General features: G+C 36.3%; 1 protein-coding gene across 4 annotated transcripts in view; it reads left to right on the top strand.

Moving 5' to 3' along the window:
* Positions 1 to 13,576, top strand: part of PCGF3 (polycomb group ring finger 3) — a 54,501-nt gene extending 40,925 nt beyond the window's left edge. For all 4 annotated transcript variants that reach the window (XM_038123992.1, XM_038123989.1, XM_038123988.1 and 1 more), the window contains 6 exons: positions 1,166 to 1,221; positions 2,189 to 2,299; positions 2,815 to 2,903; positions 4,526 to 4,663; positions 6,677 to 6,757; positions 8,193 to 13,576. In XM_038123992.1, coding sequence (XP_037979920.1) covers positions 1,166 to 1,221; positions 2,189 to 2,299; positions 2,815 to 2,903; positions 4,526 to 4,663; positions 6,677 to 6,757; positions 8,193 to 8,240 — 523 coding nt within the window. In that variant the 3' untranslated portion in view covers positions 8,241 to 13,576. The remainder of the gene's footprint in view (positions 1 to 1,165; positions 1,222 to 2,188; positions 2,300 to 2,814; positions 2,904 to 4,525; positions 4,664 to 6,676; positions 6,758 to 8,192) is intronic.
* The last annotated feature ends 2,813 nt before the right edge of the window (positions 13,577 to 16,389 follow it).

Raw genomic sequence — 16,389 nt, 5'->3', positions numbered from 1 at the left:
TAAAGATCATCTGTGTGATCTAGTTCCAACCTCCAAATTGTCACCTCTGATTTAATGGTGATGTCTTACTTCTGTATTTTTGTTTAAATAATTTTGGCAGTGTGTTTATAGTCCATAAATGACACTTCATCTCAGCCTGTACAAGTGGATTGCTACTAGTGAAAAATGACCTGAATTTAGGATAAATTATATTCTGAATGTTGTTATACTGCTACTTAGAATATTGCTATTACTGTTTGTAAATGTCCTGATTTGTCACCATTTCTGTACTTGCTTGCTGATCTCAACTGCTGTGAAGTGCTCATGTCAGGTGATGAGAAGCCTGAGACTACTCTTGTAAGCCATTTCTATTCAAGTCTGATTCAGGACTTGATACTGCAGACACTTTTGAGGTAGTGACATTGCAGCAGCCAAGGCAGACACTTGAAATGCTTCTTATACTATTTCTTTATTGGAATTTAATGCAATACTTAATTTCTTTGAGACTGTAACTTATTTTAGATTAGAACAGGATTTTTCTAGGTGAGGTGGGGATTAAAGTTTAGAATCTTAACGGGCCCTACTCTTCTACTGGCAGTGGGATTATTACCTTTTCTTCATTTGAGCCACACTACCTCTACAGGCTACTTACCTACATAATGTTTCTCACAGTTACTTTGTCCTTTTAATAAAAAAATAAAATTTTGTTTGTTGTGTTTTTTTTTCTGTGAACTGTTCTCATGCATTTTAGAAGATCCTAGTAAAGATAACTAATCTAGAAATGTGAGAAATTAGTCTATAGGGGTGAGAAACAGGCTATTATAGATTCTTTTGTAATAAAAATGATTTTATCTCTAAGTTGGAAAAGAATTTTAGATTATTACTGACATACTTGTCTTGATGCAGGGGGACATACTCAGTAGGGTGAATCTTCTACAGCCTAGTTTTTCGCAAACTTTCATTTGTTTTCTGTCTTAGCTTGTACTTTTTCATAATTTCTTTTGTGTTGCTGTTTTTTCTGGTTTGATAGAAATACTGATTGAGAAGTAGAATTCTTCTTAGGTGATTTTAGAGATTTTGCATATGATTAGTACTGGACTTTTTAAATAGAAATATTTTCAATCAAGATCGTGAACTTCAGCTTTTGATTTTGTTTTTGGTTTTTTGTTGTTTTTTTCCTTGCTAGTCATGACAGAACAATGCAAGATATTGTTTACAAGCTTGTGCCAGGCCTCCAAGAAGGTAAGTTGCGGTGTGACCTTTTTAAAGGTCAGTTTGCACATATTCTATGACATTAAAAAAAGATAGAATGTTTCAAGTGATGAAAAAAGGGGTGAGGGGCCAACTGAGAAAAAATACAGTGGAAAACTAGACTCTTTCACTTGTGTAATTTTTAGCAATTAATTTAATTTCGTACCTGTACTAGCAGCAACTGAGTGTGGGGGTGGTGGGAGGCAGTGTAGGATGTTTCTTCCAAAAGCAGTATTATGTGAAGCAGAATAGTTATTCAGCTTTTGAATGTTGCCATACTGTAACTCTAATTTGTTTTTGTTAAACTGTATACCTACTGTGAAAGCTTTCTAGAATTCTCAGAAGTAAAATGCAATTTTAAAATGCTTTTAGTTTCTGCTATTTTGAGAGTTCTTTTTTATTAGAGAACTTTCAATTACTGTTTTCATAATCCTCTTTGACACTAGATCTGTTAAACCAAAGAAATACTTTATAAATATTGCTCAGTGGGTTTTTTTGTCTTAATGTATGTTATACTTTCATTTAAATAGAGTATTTTAATCTATTGAAGCTTCTTTTTAACCAGAGCATTTTCAAATATCAGTGTGATTAAACAGATGCATTAAAAATTATTTCTGGGATATTGAACATCAGAACTACCCAAATGTTCAAAACCCAATGTTTTGACTGAAATATGATCATATTCAAAATGGGGGATATTCAAAATTAGCTACAGGATTTTAAATTCCATCTCATTCTAGCAGTAATAGTATAATAGTAATTATACAGATAACTTTATGCTTTTGTTCTGAAAAATAAGATTAGGCATAACTTGATGTGAAAGGAGAGATAGAAGACAGTAAATAATGACACCACCACCACTTGTTGGCAGTCCTTAAGTGGGAAGGGATTTGGAATAACTTCATAAATATTGCATTAGAACTTTATTACAGGAATTAATATTTGCAATTTTAAACAGCGGAAATGAAAAAGCAAAGGGAGTTTTATCACAAACTGGGCATGGAAGTTCCAGGGGACATCAAAGGGGAGACATGTTCTACAAAACAGCACCTAGATTCTCATCGAAATGGTAAATAGTCCTTTATTTATTCTGTCTTTGGTGGGTGACGTATAGTGAGTTGATGTGACATAAAGTAAGTTGATGTTGAAAGTATGTGCCCAGTGGGTATATTACAGTCATAAATGTTTCCTAACAGCGAGGAATAGAGTCAGCATAGTATTGTTGCCTTGTCCCTTATTTCTGCACAGAATTTTTAGTTTTAGCTGTTAATAGCATGTCGCTTGTGGCAAAGTTGGTCTCCATTGTTGTAGTGCCTACATGGGGACTGTGAAATTACGCAGTTTCTGGGCTGCTAGCAGCTGAACTCCATAGGTGTTCTTCTCTTTCATGTCACAGGCTGTTGGCTGCAAGTGTTGCTTGAGCCGATAAGCACAATTCGGGAATAGCAAAGCTTATTGTACACTGCAGTCCTGAAACTTGCTGTTTTAATTGTATCAGCACTATAAGGTGCTGCTAAGTATATCTGGGGTTTATATATAAAAATAATATATATTATCCCATATATCTGGGTTTTTTTTACTAAGGTGAAACTAAAGCAGATGAAAATATAAATAAAGAAACTTCGGAGGAAAAACAGGAAGAAGATAATGACTACCATCGAAGTGATGAACAGGTGGGCTCAGAGGGCATGTTCTAGTTTTATCTTTTGTTTCAGCTGTTGTATTTTGGTTAGGTAACTTTGGTAATCTAACAGAGAAGAAAATAAGCTTACTTCAAGCTACTTTTTCTATTCTCTGATACAAACACGATGCAGTTTGGGCAATGCTTTTTTGTAAGCATGAGGTTTTGCCTTTGGGTTTTGGCAGGAATAGAGAATACATTCAAATCTTCATGCAAATGTCTTTATAGTTTTGCTTGTTTATGAATCTTCAAAGTTTGCTGTCAAAACAAATGCATGTAATTTTCCACCTTCTATGGCAGCGTACCCCAGTGTTACCATGTCACATGAAGCTGAATGTGTATTGATAATGATGAATTAAACCTCTGGCACTGTTAACACATTCGGTGCAGGTAGCTCAGGGTGCAGTTTCAATGAGAGCTGCAGGCTGAGCTCTGGATGGGAGCCCGAGGCAAGAGACCATGAACTGCCAACCCATGGCACAGGAAGGGGCACAGGGACCTGGGGCACAAGCCTGGGGACTGGACACTGATACACAGAAGCAGCTGAGACCCCCAGACTTTAGTGCTGTAAGGGTATGAATGCCCAGGGGTTCCAATGTTCAGGGCCCCTTCTCAGAGGCACCAGCTGGAGCTGTTGTTATTTATTCACTGCACCACGATTAAGCTATGTGAAGGACCTGGATGTCTGAAGATCTGCTGTGGGAAACCTGGGCTTGAGCTGGTGAGGAATCCTGGTCTGAATGTGAGTGTGAGGGGTGTAGCTGTGACGGGGCTTCAGTCCCAGCTCAGGTGGTGTGAATGTGACTGCCAGAGTGGCTCCTGGATGGTCAGACAGATTTCCTTAACAGCACTCTTACTAACTTATTACATATTTTGTTTTCAGCCTTTAATACTAAATCAGTGTTAGCCCTGTATCATAAGAATATCATAAAAGCAAGGAAGCCCACTGTTAAATTTTAAACACAAAGCTTGTTTGAAGGTGAAAATTCCCTTTGGTATAAACAAGCCATTCCTTTTATGTTTTCTGGTTTTGCATGTTCAGCGTAACTTTAGCTTGGGTTAATTTTCTTCTCAGTTGCCATGTAGGAGAACTTCCAAAGGGATTGTACTATCCTCCTAGTGCAATACAAACATACATCACAAAGAGTTTAGACTGTAATGAATAGCTGGATGGGAAAAAAGTGAGAATGAAATATTTGTCATATCGTTTGTATGCATTCTTTTTAAACATATTAAAATTAAACTAGATTAGCAGTTGCATTGACAGTAATAAATTATGTTAGAAGCAATCATTAAGAATTGACAATGGTTGTCTTACTGTTTTCTTGCTCTAGCTCTTAACATATGGTCCTCTTAAGCTATTGACAACCTATGAATTTGGACTGAAGCAGTCTTGTTCTGACATCAAACATTACTACTTGAACGTTTTTGTCTTGTTACTTACCACTCAGCTTATGAAGTCTTAGAAAATGTGGTTTTCTTAGTAGCTGTTTCAGTTTAAAGAACACTAGTACTGTACTTCACTCTATTGGATTAATAAAAGCTGCACGTGGAATACATAAGATTGCAGAAAATTGTTGCAGCCAACTCTTGATTTTTTGCCTTTTCCTGAAGGTAAGCATCTGCTTGGAGTGCAATAGCAGCAAACTGCGTGGATTGAAACGAAAATGGATTCGTTGCTCCGCACAAGCAACAGTCTTGCATCTAAAGAAGTTCATTGCCAAAAAACTCAACCTTTCTTCTTTTAATGAGGTAATATTTTAATTTTTAAAATAAGTTTACAGATATGAAAACTTGAAAGGGGTGGGTTTGTTCCTTTGCAAAAGGATGTCTTTTATTCTGATTTTATTTTCCAAAAACAGAAGCATACACTGCTTCTTGAATTATATGTTATATAGTGATTTTCTTTTCCTTTCTTGGATCTGTACAGGACTTTCCACTTAGTTTGCAGTGATTCTTTTCATGTGGATTTATAAATAGTTGAGCAAAAAGGCTTGGTTATGTGCTTCCACATGTGTTTAAATGGACTCTGGCAAGATGATTTGTTTGATATATTGTAGTTGAGTTCATCTCCAGCATTTTAGGAAGTTTGCACTCTACAGGGGCCAGACAGAAACCAACACTTCAACAGTGAAGCCCAGTTGAAGAGAAAGCACCACAAATATGTTGTTCTTTTCTGTCCTCTTAGTGAAGCTCAATCTGAAGTTGCTGCCTACCACTACCAAAGTGTTACCAGATGCCTACTTTTCCCTGTCTTTACAGGGTATAATGGGAAGAATTTAAGTTGAAAGGTACAGAAGGAAAGGCAATACTTTGAACTTCTCCTAGACCAGATTCAAAAATTGAAAGTGGCAAACTATGAATGCAGCCCCTATTTATCACTTGGCTGGATTTGGTAACAGTTTCTGGTCATCTCAGTTGACTCTCAGCTTGACATCTCTCAATTCCATATTATGACACTGATTCACTGAATTTCATTAAGACATTTCATACAAATCAAATCATCATACAAATCAAATAATCTGTTCACAGTCCAGTGTGTCAACACCTTGCTGCTCAAACTTGTCAAAAGCCAGTTTGCATCTCTATCACTTTTCCTCCATAGCTTCTGTACATTTCAAACTTAACACTCTTTCTCTTACGGTTCAAGTATATCCCCAAACTCTGCCAGTTTTCCTGAAACAAAGCCATGTATCCCGTCTTGTCCTCAGCTGGCTCAGAGATGGTTGACTCCTGGCTTTAGCCCAGCAGCTGCATAGCTATGAGGATTGTTCAAAAGGGTTTTTTTAAATATATTCTTTTGGTATATGCATGTGTAAGCCCTCCAATGCAGTGTGCCAAGATGTGACTTAAAAATCTACTTGGTTTCTACTGAAAGAAAACCTTTTCTGGAGTATTGTTTATTTCTTTGTTATCCCTTTCTGCCTTCTTAAAAAGTACATAAATGGTTGTGTAATCGTTGTACTAGTACCAATCATGTAGAATGAGAATTTGAGCATGTGGTTACTTCATTGCTTGATACAGACTATTCCAGGTTTGAGTTACTGCCATGCAACTGGACTGCATGCACATTTAGGTCTTTCTGGGCCATGGGATAAAGCATTGTAATGTAAGCCACTTTGGTGGAACTTGCTATTTTCATACACATTCCCTGGTTTTAGTTCATGTTCAGATATTGTAGTTCAGCTGATTAGTAGTCATATGATCCTCATGCTTTTATGTTGAGATCCTCCCTGTTTTTAATATAAAGATTTTTTAAAACAGAGATAGAAAACAAAAAAATACCTGTTGAGTATCTGTAAAACCCCTGTAAATGTAGCATATAAGTATATGGCAGACTGTTTTTTAAAAAAACCCTCTGTTCTTTTAACAATGCCACCTGACTGGTGTTAGGTAAAAAAAAAAATCATGGTATGCTAAATAACAGCTCTCTTTGAGATATCTGTCCACTTGTTCATGCATTCCACCTTTTTAAAAGCATGTAAAACTTTCAGGAAAGGGCCTAGTACTGCTTGGAAGATAAATCAAACATTCTACATACTACATTTCTTAGGCAGGCATTGACATGGTCTTTCAGTACTTCATGTTGAGAGCAGATATTATCATTTCTTTCCTGGTATGATTTTTGTCTGCAGGGCAACTTCAGGATTACCAGTTCCAGTGTCTTCAGAGAAAAAAAGTCTTGTCAAATATGTAGTAATATGTGAAATATATTGTTTGGTGCATTGGGTCCCGGTGAATTAACTGTCACCTTTATTTTGTCAGCTGGACATATTATGCAATGAAGAGATTCTTGGCAAGGACCATACGCTCAAGTTTGTAGTTGTTACTAGATGGAGATTTAAGGTATGACACAATGATTCAATATAAATCATGAAGTGGCCAAATGTTTATAAAATAGCGATAATTTGGAACCGTACTGCAATATAGCTTTATAGAAGGTACTTTTATAAATATCTACTACAATATCTTTAGATACCAAGTATTTATTTGTTTCCAGTAAATGAAGGAAAGGAGAGTTGAGTATTCATTGGAAGAGAAAAGGAGCACTGTATTAGCTGTCAAATTGTTATCAATTCTGTCAGTGGAAGTAGAAGCTACAAAAAGTATTATTTTTAACTTCTTCAGGCAGTAAGAATGAATAGCAAAACTGAACACTGAGGAAGAAAGTCAACACTGAACAGTCAGTATATGTATACATGGAGTTATTGGAACAAGAAGTTTGTATTTGTAATGCAAAAGCAGCACATTCTGAGCATGCAGTGTACATACACTGAGGTGAAATCACTCAGTGGCTTTGGATGCATGTCTAGAAGAGGTCCTTGTGAGAGGAGAGAAGCATTTTTCTGTCTTGGAATTACATAATAAAAATGTGTTAGAGTCATAGGATAAAGTCAATGGTCAGTGTTAAAAATGCAAAGATGTCAGAAGTGGAATCCTGGTGGAATCTGTTTCATATGGTGTTTCTGAATGACCTGGAAATGGAGTTGAGTAGTTCATTACCAGTGCAGTGACATCATTGTCATTAATTAGGTTAGTGACAGAGTGATGATAAAGTATTGGTAAAGGATGATAAAGGATGAAGTCTTTACAGTTCTGAGTGACAGGTGATTAACAAACACCTGAAGTTGAATGTAGGTATAGCGAAAAGGATACAATACAAACATTAGAGTTTTGTGGTATAGCAGAGAGAACCAAACAGGAGCATCAAATTGATATGTGTCTATACAGTCTACTCTTGACCTGTGAGAGATCTGTGTAATTGTGAGTCATGTAGAAAGCAGAACTGTAAACTGCCCTCCCAAGTGAAAGAAGTGGTGGATGTAAAATGGAACTGAGACATGGAAGGTCCAGAACAAACAAGCTGAAGTAATTGTTTTTATGAGACACAGAAGTCCATGGTGCAGGATGTTGTGGTTGTAAAAGTTTGCCTATTCGTAAAAAAAAATCAATGGATGCTTTCACAGAAGAAAAATCAAATGAGATCTATTAAATGTGAAGTACCACATACTCTAATGCTGCTTTCTAGATGCCCCTTACTTCAGAGAGTTTTCCAAGATAAACAGATCTGCTCCTGAGATAAAGGGGAAAGGGTTCTTTATCACTTGTTTGAGCCCCACAGATAAACTTGCACCTTGTCTTTGTCATGGTGAATTTTTGACAGATCAGATAGCTGCTCTTGTCTTTAATTGAAGCTTTAGTTCATGACACAGAAGTTTTTCCTACTGAACAGATTAGTTTTGGATTTGTTTCTTAACTTATTGGTATTTCTGTCTTGCAGAAAGCACCTCTACTGCTACATTATAGACCCAAAATGGACTTGCTGTAAGGGAACTTTATTGTCCTTCTGGACAGAGCTTTTTGCAGAGACTATCATCTGGCACCTTCTTAGTGCATCACTAATCACATGACACAAACCAGCTGAATAATTTTGGAAGACTGGAGGGCTTTCATAGTGGGCTGTCCTGAATATTTCTTCTAGGGATGTGTTACCTAGATTTCTGGGCAGACAATATTTATACTTTTTTTGTACGGAAGAAAGAAGTTTCAACTCAGCAAGACACTACCAGCATTAAGTTTACAGATACTGAAAACACTTCACAGTTCCATGTAGCTCAGCCTGATTTGTCTCTTACAGTTACACACAGAAAAAAGTTTGAGTGTTGTGGGGTGATAAAAATATGTTGCTTTTGACACCAAGTTGCTTTAGTTACTTCTCGCATTCTGAATCTTTAAAAACTATATTTTTGCAAAGTGTTATTGTCTTATATAGTATGCCTGATTGCATTGGCTTTATTCAAGTTATTCTGTAGAGCATTGAACATACCTGATAATACAGTGACTGGTGATAATTTATTATGCTGCATTGAAAACTTAAGAAAATCTGGGAAACCAGTAAATTTGTCATTTTTGCCCAGTTATTGCTCTCCCTCACCTTGTGTTTTAATAAAGTTTTGATACTTCTGTATACGTGTTAATTTGGTAAGACTAATAGAAATAATTTCAGTTGATTTTAATGTGCTGTGATATATATTTTGCTATGGTATAAATTGCACCACGTAATGACAAATACTCACAAGTGCTAGATTAGTGAATTTCTTAAAAAATAAACATTTCTTATGTATTTGTGGCTTGCAGAAATCAGTTTATAATTTAGAGAGAATTTGCTATGACTAGCTGTTGAAACAGTGGCTCTTGGACAACTTTGGGAGTATTGCAGATTTTTCACTTCACTGATTAAAACTTACAGGCAGCTTTAAATTTCTTTAGCTGTTTTCTTATGAAACCATAGCTTTTTCTGTACTGCAGTTCCAAACTTACATGGGGTGGGGAGGAAGGGGGAGTCAAGACAAGATTATTTTAGCACCTTTTGGCCTTAAATAGTAATTTTGCTTGCATCAGCCCTAATGGATGCAAAGTAATACACATTAATATATGTATGGGTACATACATCTATATACACATATAACTATATATGTTATAGAAAGCACCCTCAGTGGCACTTAGCAGGGCTCACTGCACTTTTTGTAAAGCTTTTGGAAATATTTGACTTTTAAAAAACTGTAGTTGAAAGTGATTTCTGCAAGCTATATCCACTATGTATTGTCCATAGTACAATTGTAAGAACATGTGTCTGGCGCAGGTGTGAAGTCACTGAACACAGTGTATGCCCTATTATTGCCAGCTGGAAATAGTTAACCTAATTTTTGGAAGAGTTTTCCTGTCAGCTGAAAATGCTAGTTGCTATTCCTATTATTAAACCCTGTTATTTTTTGATGAATTGTCTTTGGATAAGAAGCCCTGCTTCCTCTTGCTGTGCGCTTTTGCTTCTTCTGCTAGAAAGTGTTACTTAGTAACCGGAAGCTGATACTGCAAGAGATTTATCTAAGCATTTTAAATATTCTTCCTCTTGAGTTTTCAAAGCGCTACATCCCTCAGCACATTTCCCTTAATTTCTCTCTCTGGAGTCTTTAGTTCTCCTTTCCCAGCTCTGCTGCTGCTTGTGCTTACCTTTGACAACAGGGCTCCTTATTTTTGATTACAGTCACAGATGTGAGTTGGAAGGAAATTAAAAAGAAATTATGTAAGCAGAGAATGAAAGGGAGCCTCCTGAATTGAGGAGATGGAAAGGAGAACCACACAAAGGCTGAGAACATGCTGCTGTCCATGCGGGTGAAAGTCTTAAGATAGCTGCATTTGAATGTTTAGGTCACACAGAACTCCACATCTGGTTCTTGTGTGGTGTTTGTGTGCATGTCTGTGATTCATGCAATCAAATTTGGCTCCGATTTTGTCTTGCTGTTTGTGTATTTTCATCTTTTTCTCTGTCTTTAGCATTACTTGATCTGGCAGAAAAGAACAAACAAGATCATGTGTCTACCATTTTAAAACTTTCCATGAAAGCAGTCAATGCAGGTGGTATGGATGTGTACACAAGCTGACAAGCTGGGCCTCTCTGGAGCTGTTTCTTACGTGATTGTTACTGCTCTAGGGTGAAAAAGAGGCTGGCTTTGCCACTGAGGCCCTGAGAATGTGGATAGGACTGTAAAGGTCCCAGCTCTGTGCACCCAGAGTATACACACAGTGGCTGTACCTGATGTAGACATTAAACTAAAGCTGCCAGACAGCATTCTGATTAACCACCTTAATCAGAATATATATATATATATATATATATATATATATATATATATATATATATATATATATATATATATATACAAACAAAAATATATATACATATACACATATAAATGAGATCTGTCTACCTCAAGTGTGTAAGTGTGTGTACTGCAGGAAACTTTTGTATGACTAGATATTGACGCAGTGCTGTTAAAGTACATTGGGATTTCATTTCTTCCTTGTGTACTTAAGCAACTGAGAAATTAATAACGAACACACAAATTCAGAAGCCTTTCAAATCTATCTCTTGCTGTAACAACTTACAATACAAAACTTATAACTTTATAACCATCTTTAGAATCACTTGAATTTGTTATGGTGCTATCAGTATATAGAAAACTCTGTTTATATGGATACATAAATTCAAGCCAGTATTAATACCTATAGCTGGGGTTTTTGCTTGTAATTGTGTGTAACTGCTTTTGCAATGTGTTTAATCTGCTAAAACTGCACCAGTAAAAAAAAAAAAAAACACAAAAAAACAAAAACAACAAAAGAAAAACAAAAACAAAGAAAACCAAACAAAAAACCCCCAAACTAACAAAAAACTCCAAAGTTACTCAGTTGTTTTTCTAAATCACATGTGATAACATCTTCACTACAAAAATTGCCCTCGGGAGTGGTGTGACTCTGTCTGTACCATATGTTAGTCTCACTAAAAGACCACAGTGTAGAGCGAGGTCTTCTTTGGGTCAGAGCCTTGTTTAATTTCTGTGACACTTAAGAGACAATTTATATCAAGATTATATTGGGTAAAGTAACCCTGATACTGTTAAAAGTTGAACTAAAATTTGGACTTGGACATACATATTTCTTAGTCCTAATGAGATCGTGGTAGATGATTTTGGCTTTTGTGAAGATGCCATTACTGTGAAGTAGTTTTTACAATTTCTTACGCTGGTAAATAGTTGCAGTAAGGAAGTATCTTGTTGCATTATCCTCAGCAGCAGTGAGACTGATGAATCACCTGGGATTAGAGTCTCATTAAGTATACTTTCATTAAAAATAAAGAATTCAGATAGAATATATAATATTGAATTTAAATAAGATTTGGGGGTTTAAATTTTAACTTTATAAAATTATTTATTCTATTTTAAGCCTTCTGTCTTATTTTACCATCCAAGTATTTTTGGTTTTAGTGGTCCAGCTTTATTTACGGGCATATAAATTGAAATAGTAAGATGTTTTTACAAGCTTCTTCCTTTTACATTGAGTTTGAGTAGCTTTCATCTGTATGTTTTTGTTTTGTATGGATAAAGAGCATTACTTATGCTTTTGTGCAATAGGTTTGAAACATGCATTTATTAGGCTTATGTTTAAATTGTAAATGTAGCATCTACTTACCATTACATTTAAAAGGAATGTAGATGGCTTTTCTCACATGTTCAAATGGAGTTTTATTTGGGGCTGTTATTTGGGGGTGGGTGTGTGTGTTTTATGCTTTGTTCCATTTTTTATTTTATGAGTGAAATGGGGGATTTAAAATTTCTGTAAGTACAAGAACTATCTGTCAGCAATATTTTAAAATAAATGATCTTGCAAGAAACCTTAATGTGAATTGTGGAAGCAATCGACAAGACTTGCAGCCTATCTGAAAATGTTTTGTGCCATTGTTAGGTCTGGTATATTTGTGTACCATCACACCTGGGAATATTTTTTTCTATTGTTGTGCAATAGGATACACAACACTGTCACTCAGGAGATATGGGACCGTAAAAAATATCAGACTACAAATATGATGGTGCTATTTTTTCCAGTAGGCTATGAGCCTTTGAAAGCTTATCTGGCTCTTATTGTCTTTATAACAACACAGTTCTAGGGGATTTACAGATATTTTTTTTCTACTAGAAGATAAATATAACTTGCTGTTTTACAGCATTCTGCATATTACATTGAGATAAAGATAATAGGAAAAAGCCAACCAGTCTGTACATCAGTGAGATGAATCTTAGGTACACATTTTGTACAGAAGGCTTTACTGAACAGAAGAATCAAGTTTCTGCTTTTCCTCAGGTAATCACTTCAGTTTGGATGTTTCACTGAAAACATTAATGCAACTTTAGTTAGTCTGCCTAAAGTTGGTAACAGAAATTGTTCCACACATGAGTCTCCCTACATAAGATACAATTAGATGTTACTTGGGTCTTGAGATCCGTTTTTGAAGAAAAAGTTGCAGAAAACAACACCGAAGAGCATGGAACAATGCTTCAATCTCTGCTCTCATTAAAACTTGCAGTCAGGACAAAAATTACCTAGGAACTTGAGTCTTGTGGCAAATCAACAGGTAATGTTTTACCTGTTTATTTACATACAAATTAAAGGTATGACTCTACTATTTGTTCCATGTTTTACCCTACTTAGAGTTTTTTTGAAATCTTTTGAAGCCACAATGACCTGTTCATGTCCTGGTGGTAGGGTATGAACTACTTGTCCAATTCTATGAACATTTACATTGGTAACTTTACTAATAACCTGGATGGTTCCAGAGAAACCAGTGGGATCATTCATTCAAACAGAGGTATGGCTGAAGGAAGAACTCCTGAGTTTTGAGTACTGATATTCCACTATTTTTGTTATTTCTGTTTGAAACGGAAAGTATTGGTTTGATGGAATCTTTAATTCAAGTGACTTATCTGGACAAAAGGAAAGTTTGTTCTTTCCTTCTGCAAACAGGATCATCTTGCAGTTAAGGGACAATTAGCCAGTGCAACCACTAAGCCTTTTATCCTCATATGTGGCATAATAAAGATTCTGGAACTGTCAGAGTGTAAAACCATATTTTTGGCTTAGCTTCATTTAAAAGTTTACAATTTTTAATGCTTTGTGTTGCTGTGTAATTTCTGTACTACTGGTGGCTAGTTTTGTCTGAATAAGCCTTTTGGGGATTAATGCTTAATGTTTTGATTTTATGATAGTGAAGCTTGTATCCAGTGTTTTGCCAATGAATATTATATGCTTGTTAATAAAAGCAGAGAAACTTAACTGAAATGCTGTGAGGCTGAAAGTTTTTGTCCCATTCTCTCCCAGGAACATAAGGAGCTAGCAGTCATTGTAGCACTGAATAAATGCAGTGTGACTGAAACAGAGGTGGTGTGGCATTGCATTGTCATAAAATCTGCCTTTTACTCAGAACAGAAGGATGGCTTAAAGTATAACTCCACTGGCAGTATGTCTGTGACAAGTGTGTGTCAAGTAACTACCAGATAGGAAATAAAATGGCTTCAGTCACCGAGAGGGAAAACAGCATTCTCCTAGTGGCTTTATATACCTGGATAAAAGGTACTTACCTGACCTGTATATGTTCCTTTCTATCTTACCCTTACAACCTTTGAGTTGAGACATTAAGAATGTTGAGACATTAACAATGCAAAACAGATGCTACAGTAGTTGAATTTCTTGCAGCATTTGCATTACATGCAGTAATGCAGATGTGTAGCTTGTGAACTGCTCTACATGCTGAGAGGACAGTACCTTTATTTACCCTCTTGGCTGGTTAGGAACTGCAAGCAACTCTGGGCTGCTTTGAAGTCAGTTTTATTCATACACGCATTTCTTATTTGCACTGATATTTCCCATGCATAACTGTCCTGAGGAAATTAGGCATTTGCCACTTACTAGCTTCATGTAGATATCAGTATGAGAGACTAACTGCAGAAAAGTCCCTTTGCCTGTGTATAGTCACTTAAAATTGAATGAAAATTAGCACTAATTCAGCAAGTCTTACGTGTCTTTATTATAAGTGGTTTTAGTACTTACCTGAACTTCGTACTAATGGTTGCTTCCATCTATCTGTGAAGTAAACAGTGATGGGCCTGGTTCCCTCCCTTTCCTGAACATGGTGTCATTCTAATAAATAAAGAGTAAAAACTTCTCCTGTTTGACTGAAATTCCCAAGCATCACAAAAAGAAATTGTGCTAACAGTTGTGTTTGCTAGCCCTGAAAGCATAAACCTGCCCTGCAGCCAGTAGGAGCTAACTACATTTTTTTTCCCAGAGGAATTACAATATGAAAAAGTTTTCACTGGTATTTCTTACTTTATATGTAACTGATATTTTCTTATTTTGCTGATTATTTTGCTGATTATTCTGCTATTAAAAAATCATTGAGTTCACCACCTATTTTTGTGCAATAACTTCTTCCTTGGGATTAGAGCAGTCAGAGAAAAAAATCCATATCAATTGAATATGTGCATTTAAGATAGATAAATTCAGCTGATTAAACCCAGGTGTAGACATGTAGACATAGTCACTCGGAATTCAATTGGTCACAACTCAAGTTAGGCTTGAGTTAGGCTCAAGTTAGTGTCGCATATGAATAGGGGTATACTGCAGTGCAAATCCCTAGTACCTCCATAACAAGTCCCTGCGCATCTTTAATTTCCAACATCATCCTAGTTTAGCTTTTTATATTCTTGATTTTTTTAGACTTCCTTTTGATTAGTTTTTCTCTGAGCAAGTCAAGCAATGATCTAGCATTACTGGAGAAAAAGGTTTACAAGAGTAGTCTGAAAGATTTGGCTTCTAAAAGGAAGATGTGGTCCACATCTGTATAAATATGTCTAGTCTTTCTCATGGCAATACACTTGCACTTGTCACTGTGTAGAGGTGTTTTACTGAAGGGCTTGAACTGGACATGTCTGTGCTTTGTGTGTTATGTGTAATGATTGCATGTTGATGTGTCCATGGAAATAAGAACAGGACAAAAATGAAAGCCATTTGCCTCAGTCCAAAGACTGATAGGGTGATTTCCATGAGGAGATGTTGCCATTAAAGCCTTGTTTGTTGTTTTATGCCCCTGATTGTAGTTTGCAGTTGTTTCTTCACACACACTTGAAGAAAGTGAAACGTCATTCTCTTAATTCATTCTACTCTCATTCAACTTAAATGAAATTCTTTAAGGCTATTTGTTTGTTTGTTTTCTCCTTTGATACAAAGTTCACTGTCCCTTGCCTGAATCCTTGTTCCAAGAGAACACAAAGGCTCTGTGGGTGCTCCAAGGCTGCACCATATGACAGTTTCCATTGATGTTGGGAACAGAACTGACTGCTGGTGCAGCAAATAATGTCTCTTACTTCTAGTCTTTTCTACTGGTTCTCAGCAGGGTGCACAGCAGAAGTTCTGCTTTGGTGTATTTTGTAATACAGTGTATTGTCCAAATGCTTCTGCTTTCCCATTTAAGCAATGCCTTTGTAACTAGCTGCAATGGATTGTATTAGCATTACTTGGATTATTGTTTAAATGCATTTTGCTGTTTACAGAAGTGCCTGGAAAGAGACTAGTACATTAGTGAATCTGAATGTAAGGTAGAATGTATACCTTGGGGTGCTCTCACACCTCTGGAAAAGATTCCTTTCTCTGCTTTGTGTCAGTGTGACGGACTGCAGCTGCAAGATCTGAGACTTGATGATTCCAACTGAAATGCTCAGCTTTGAGTGTCTCTCTAGATTTTATTGCAGCCATTGCAGTAGGCATTGCTTAAAAATGGTCAACACTGATTTGAAGCACAGACAACGAGTTGTTTCTGGATCCTCTGCCACTAGCACCTCAACAGATCCTCTGTGTTGTGACTCAAGAGAAAACAGGCTTCTCATTCTGATGACTGTCTTCTCTTTCCCTAGAAAATAAGCAGTCCCAAGTCTGTGCATTCTGATATGACAGCGACTGTTTCACCATTTCCCTCTTCAGGAGCTTTTTGAGATTACAGTATCCTTTACAGACAAGGTTGTCTATTCAGGCTCACAAGGTCTCACAAGTAACTTTGCTAGTTTTAATCAGAATGGCTGGAGGCTAAGCAG

This window comes from Motacilla alba, chromosome Z, assembly GCF_015832195.1.
Source record: "Motacilla alba alba isolate MOTALB_02 chromosome Z, Motacilla_alba_V1.0_pri, whole genome shotgun sequence".
Taxonomy (NCBI): Eukaryota; Metazoa; Chordata; class Aves; order Passeriformes; family Motacillidae; genus Motacilla; species Motacilla alba.
This window is presented reverse-complemented; position numbering and strand designations above follow the sequence as displayed.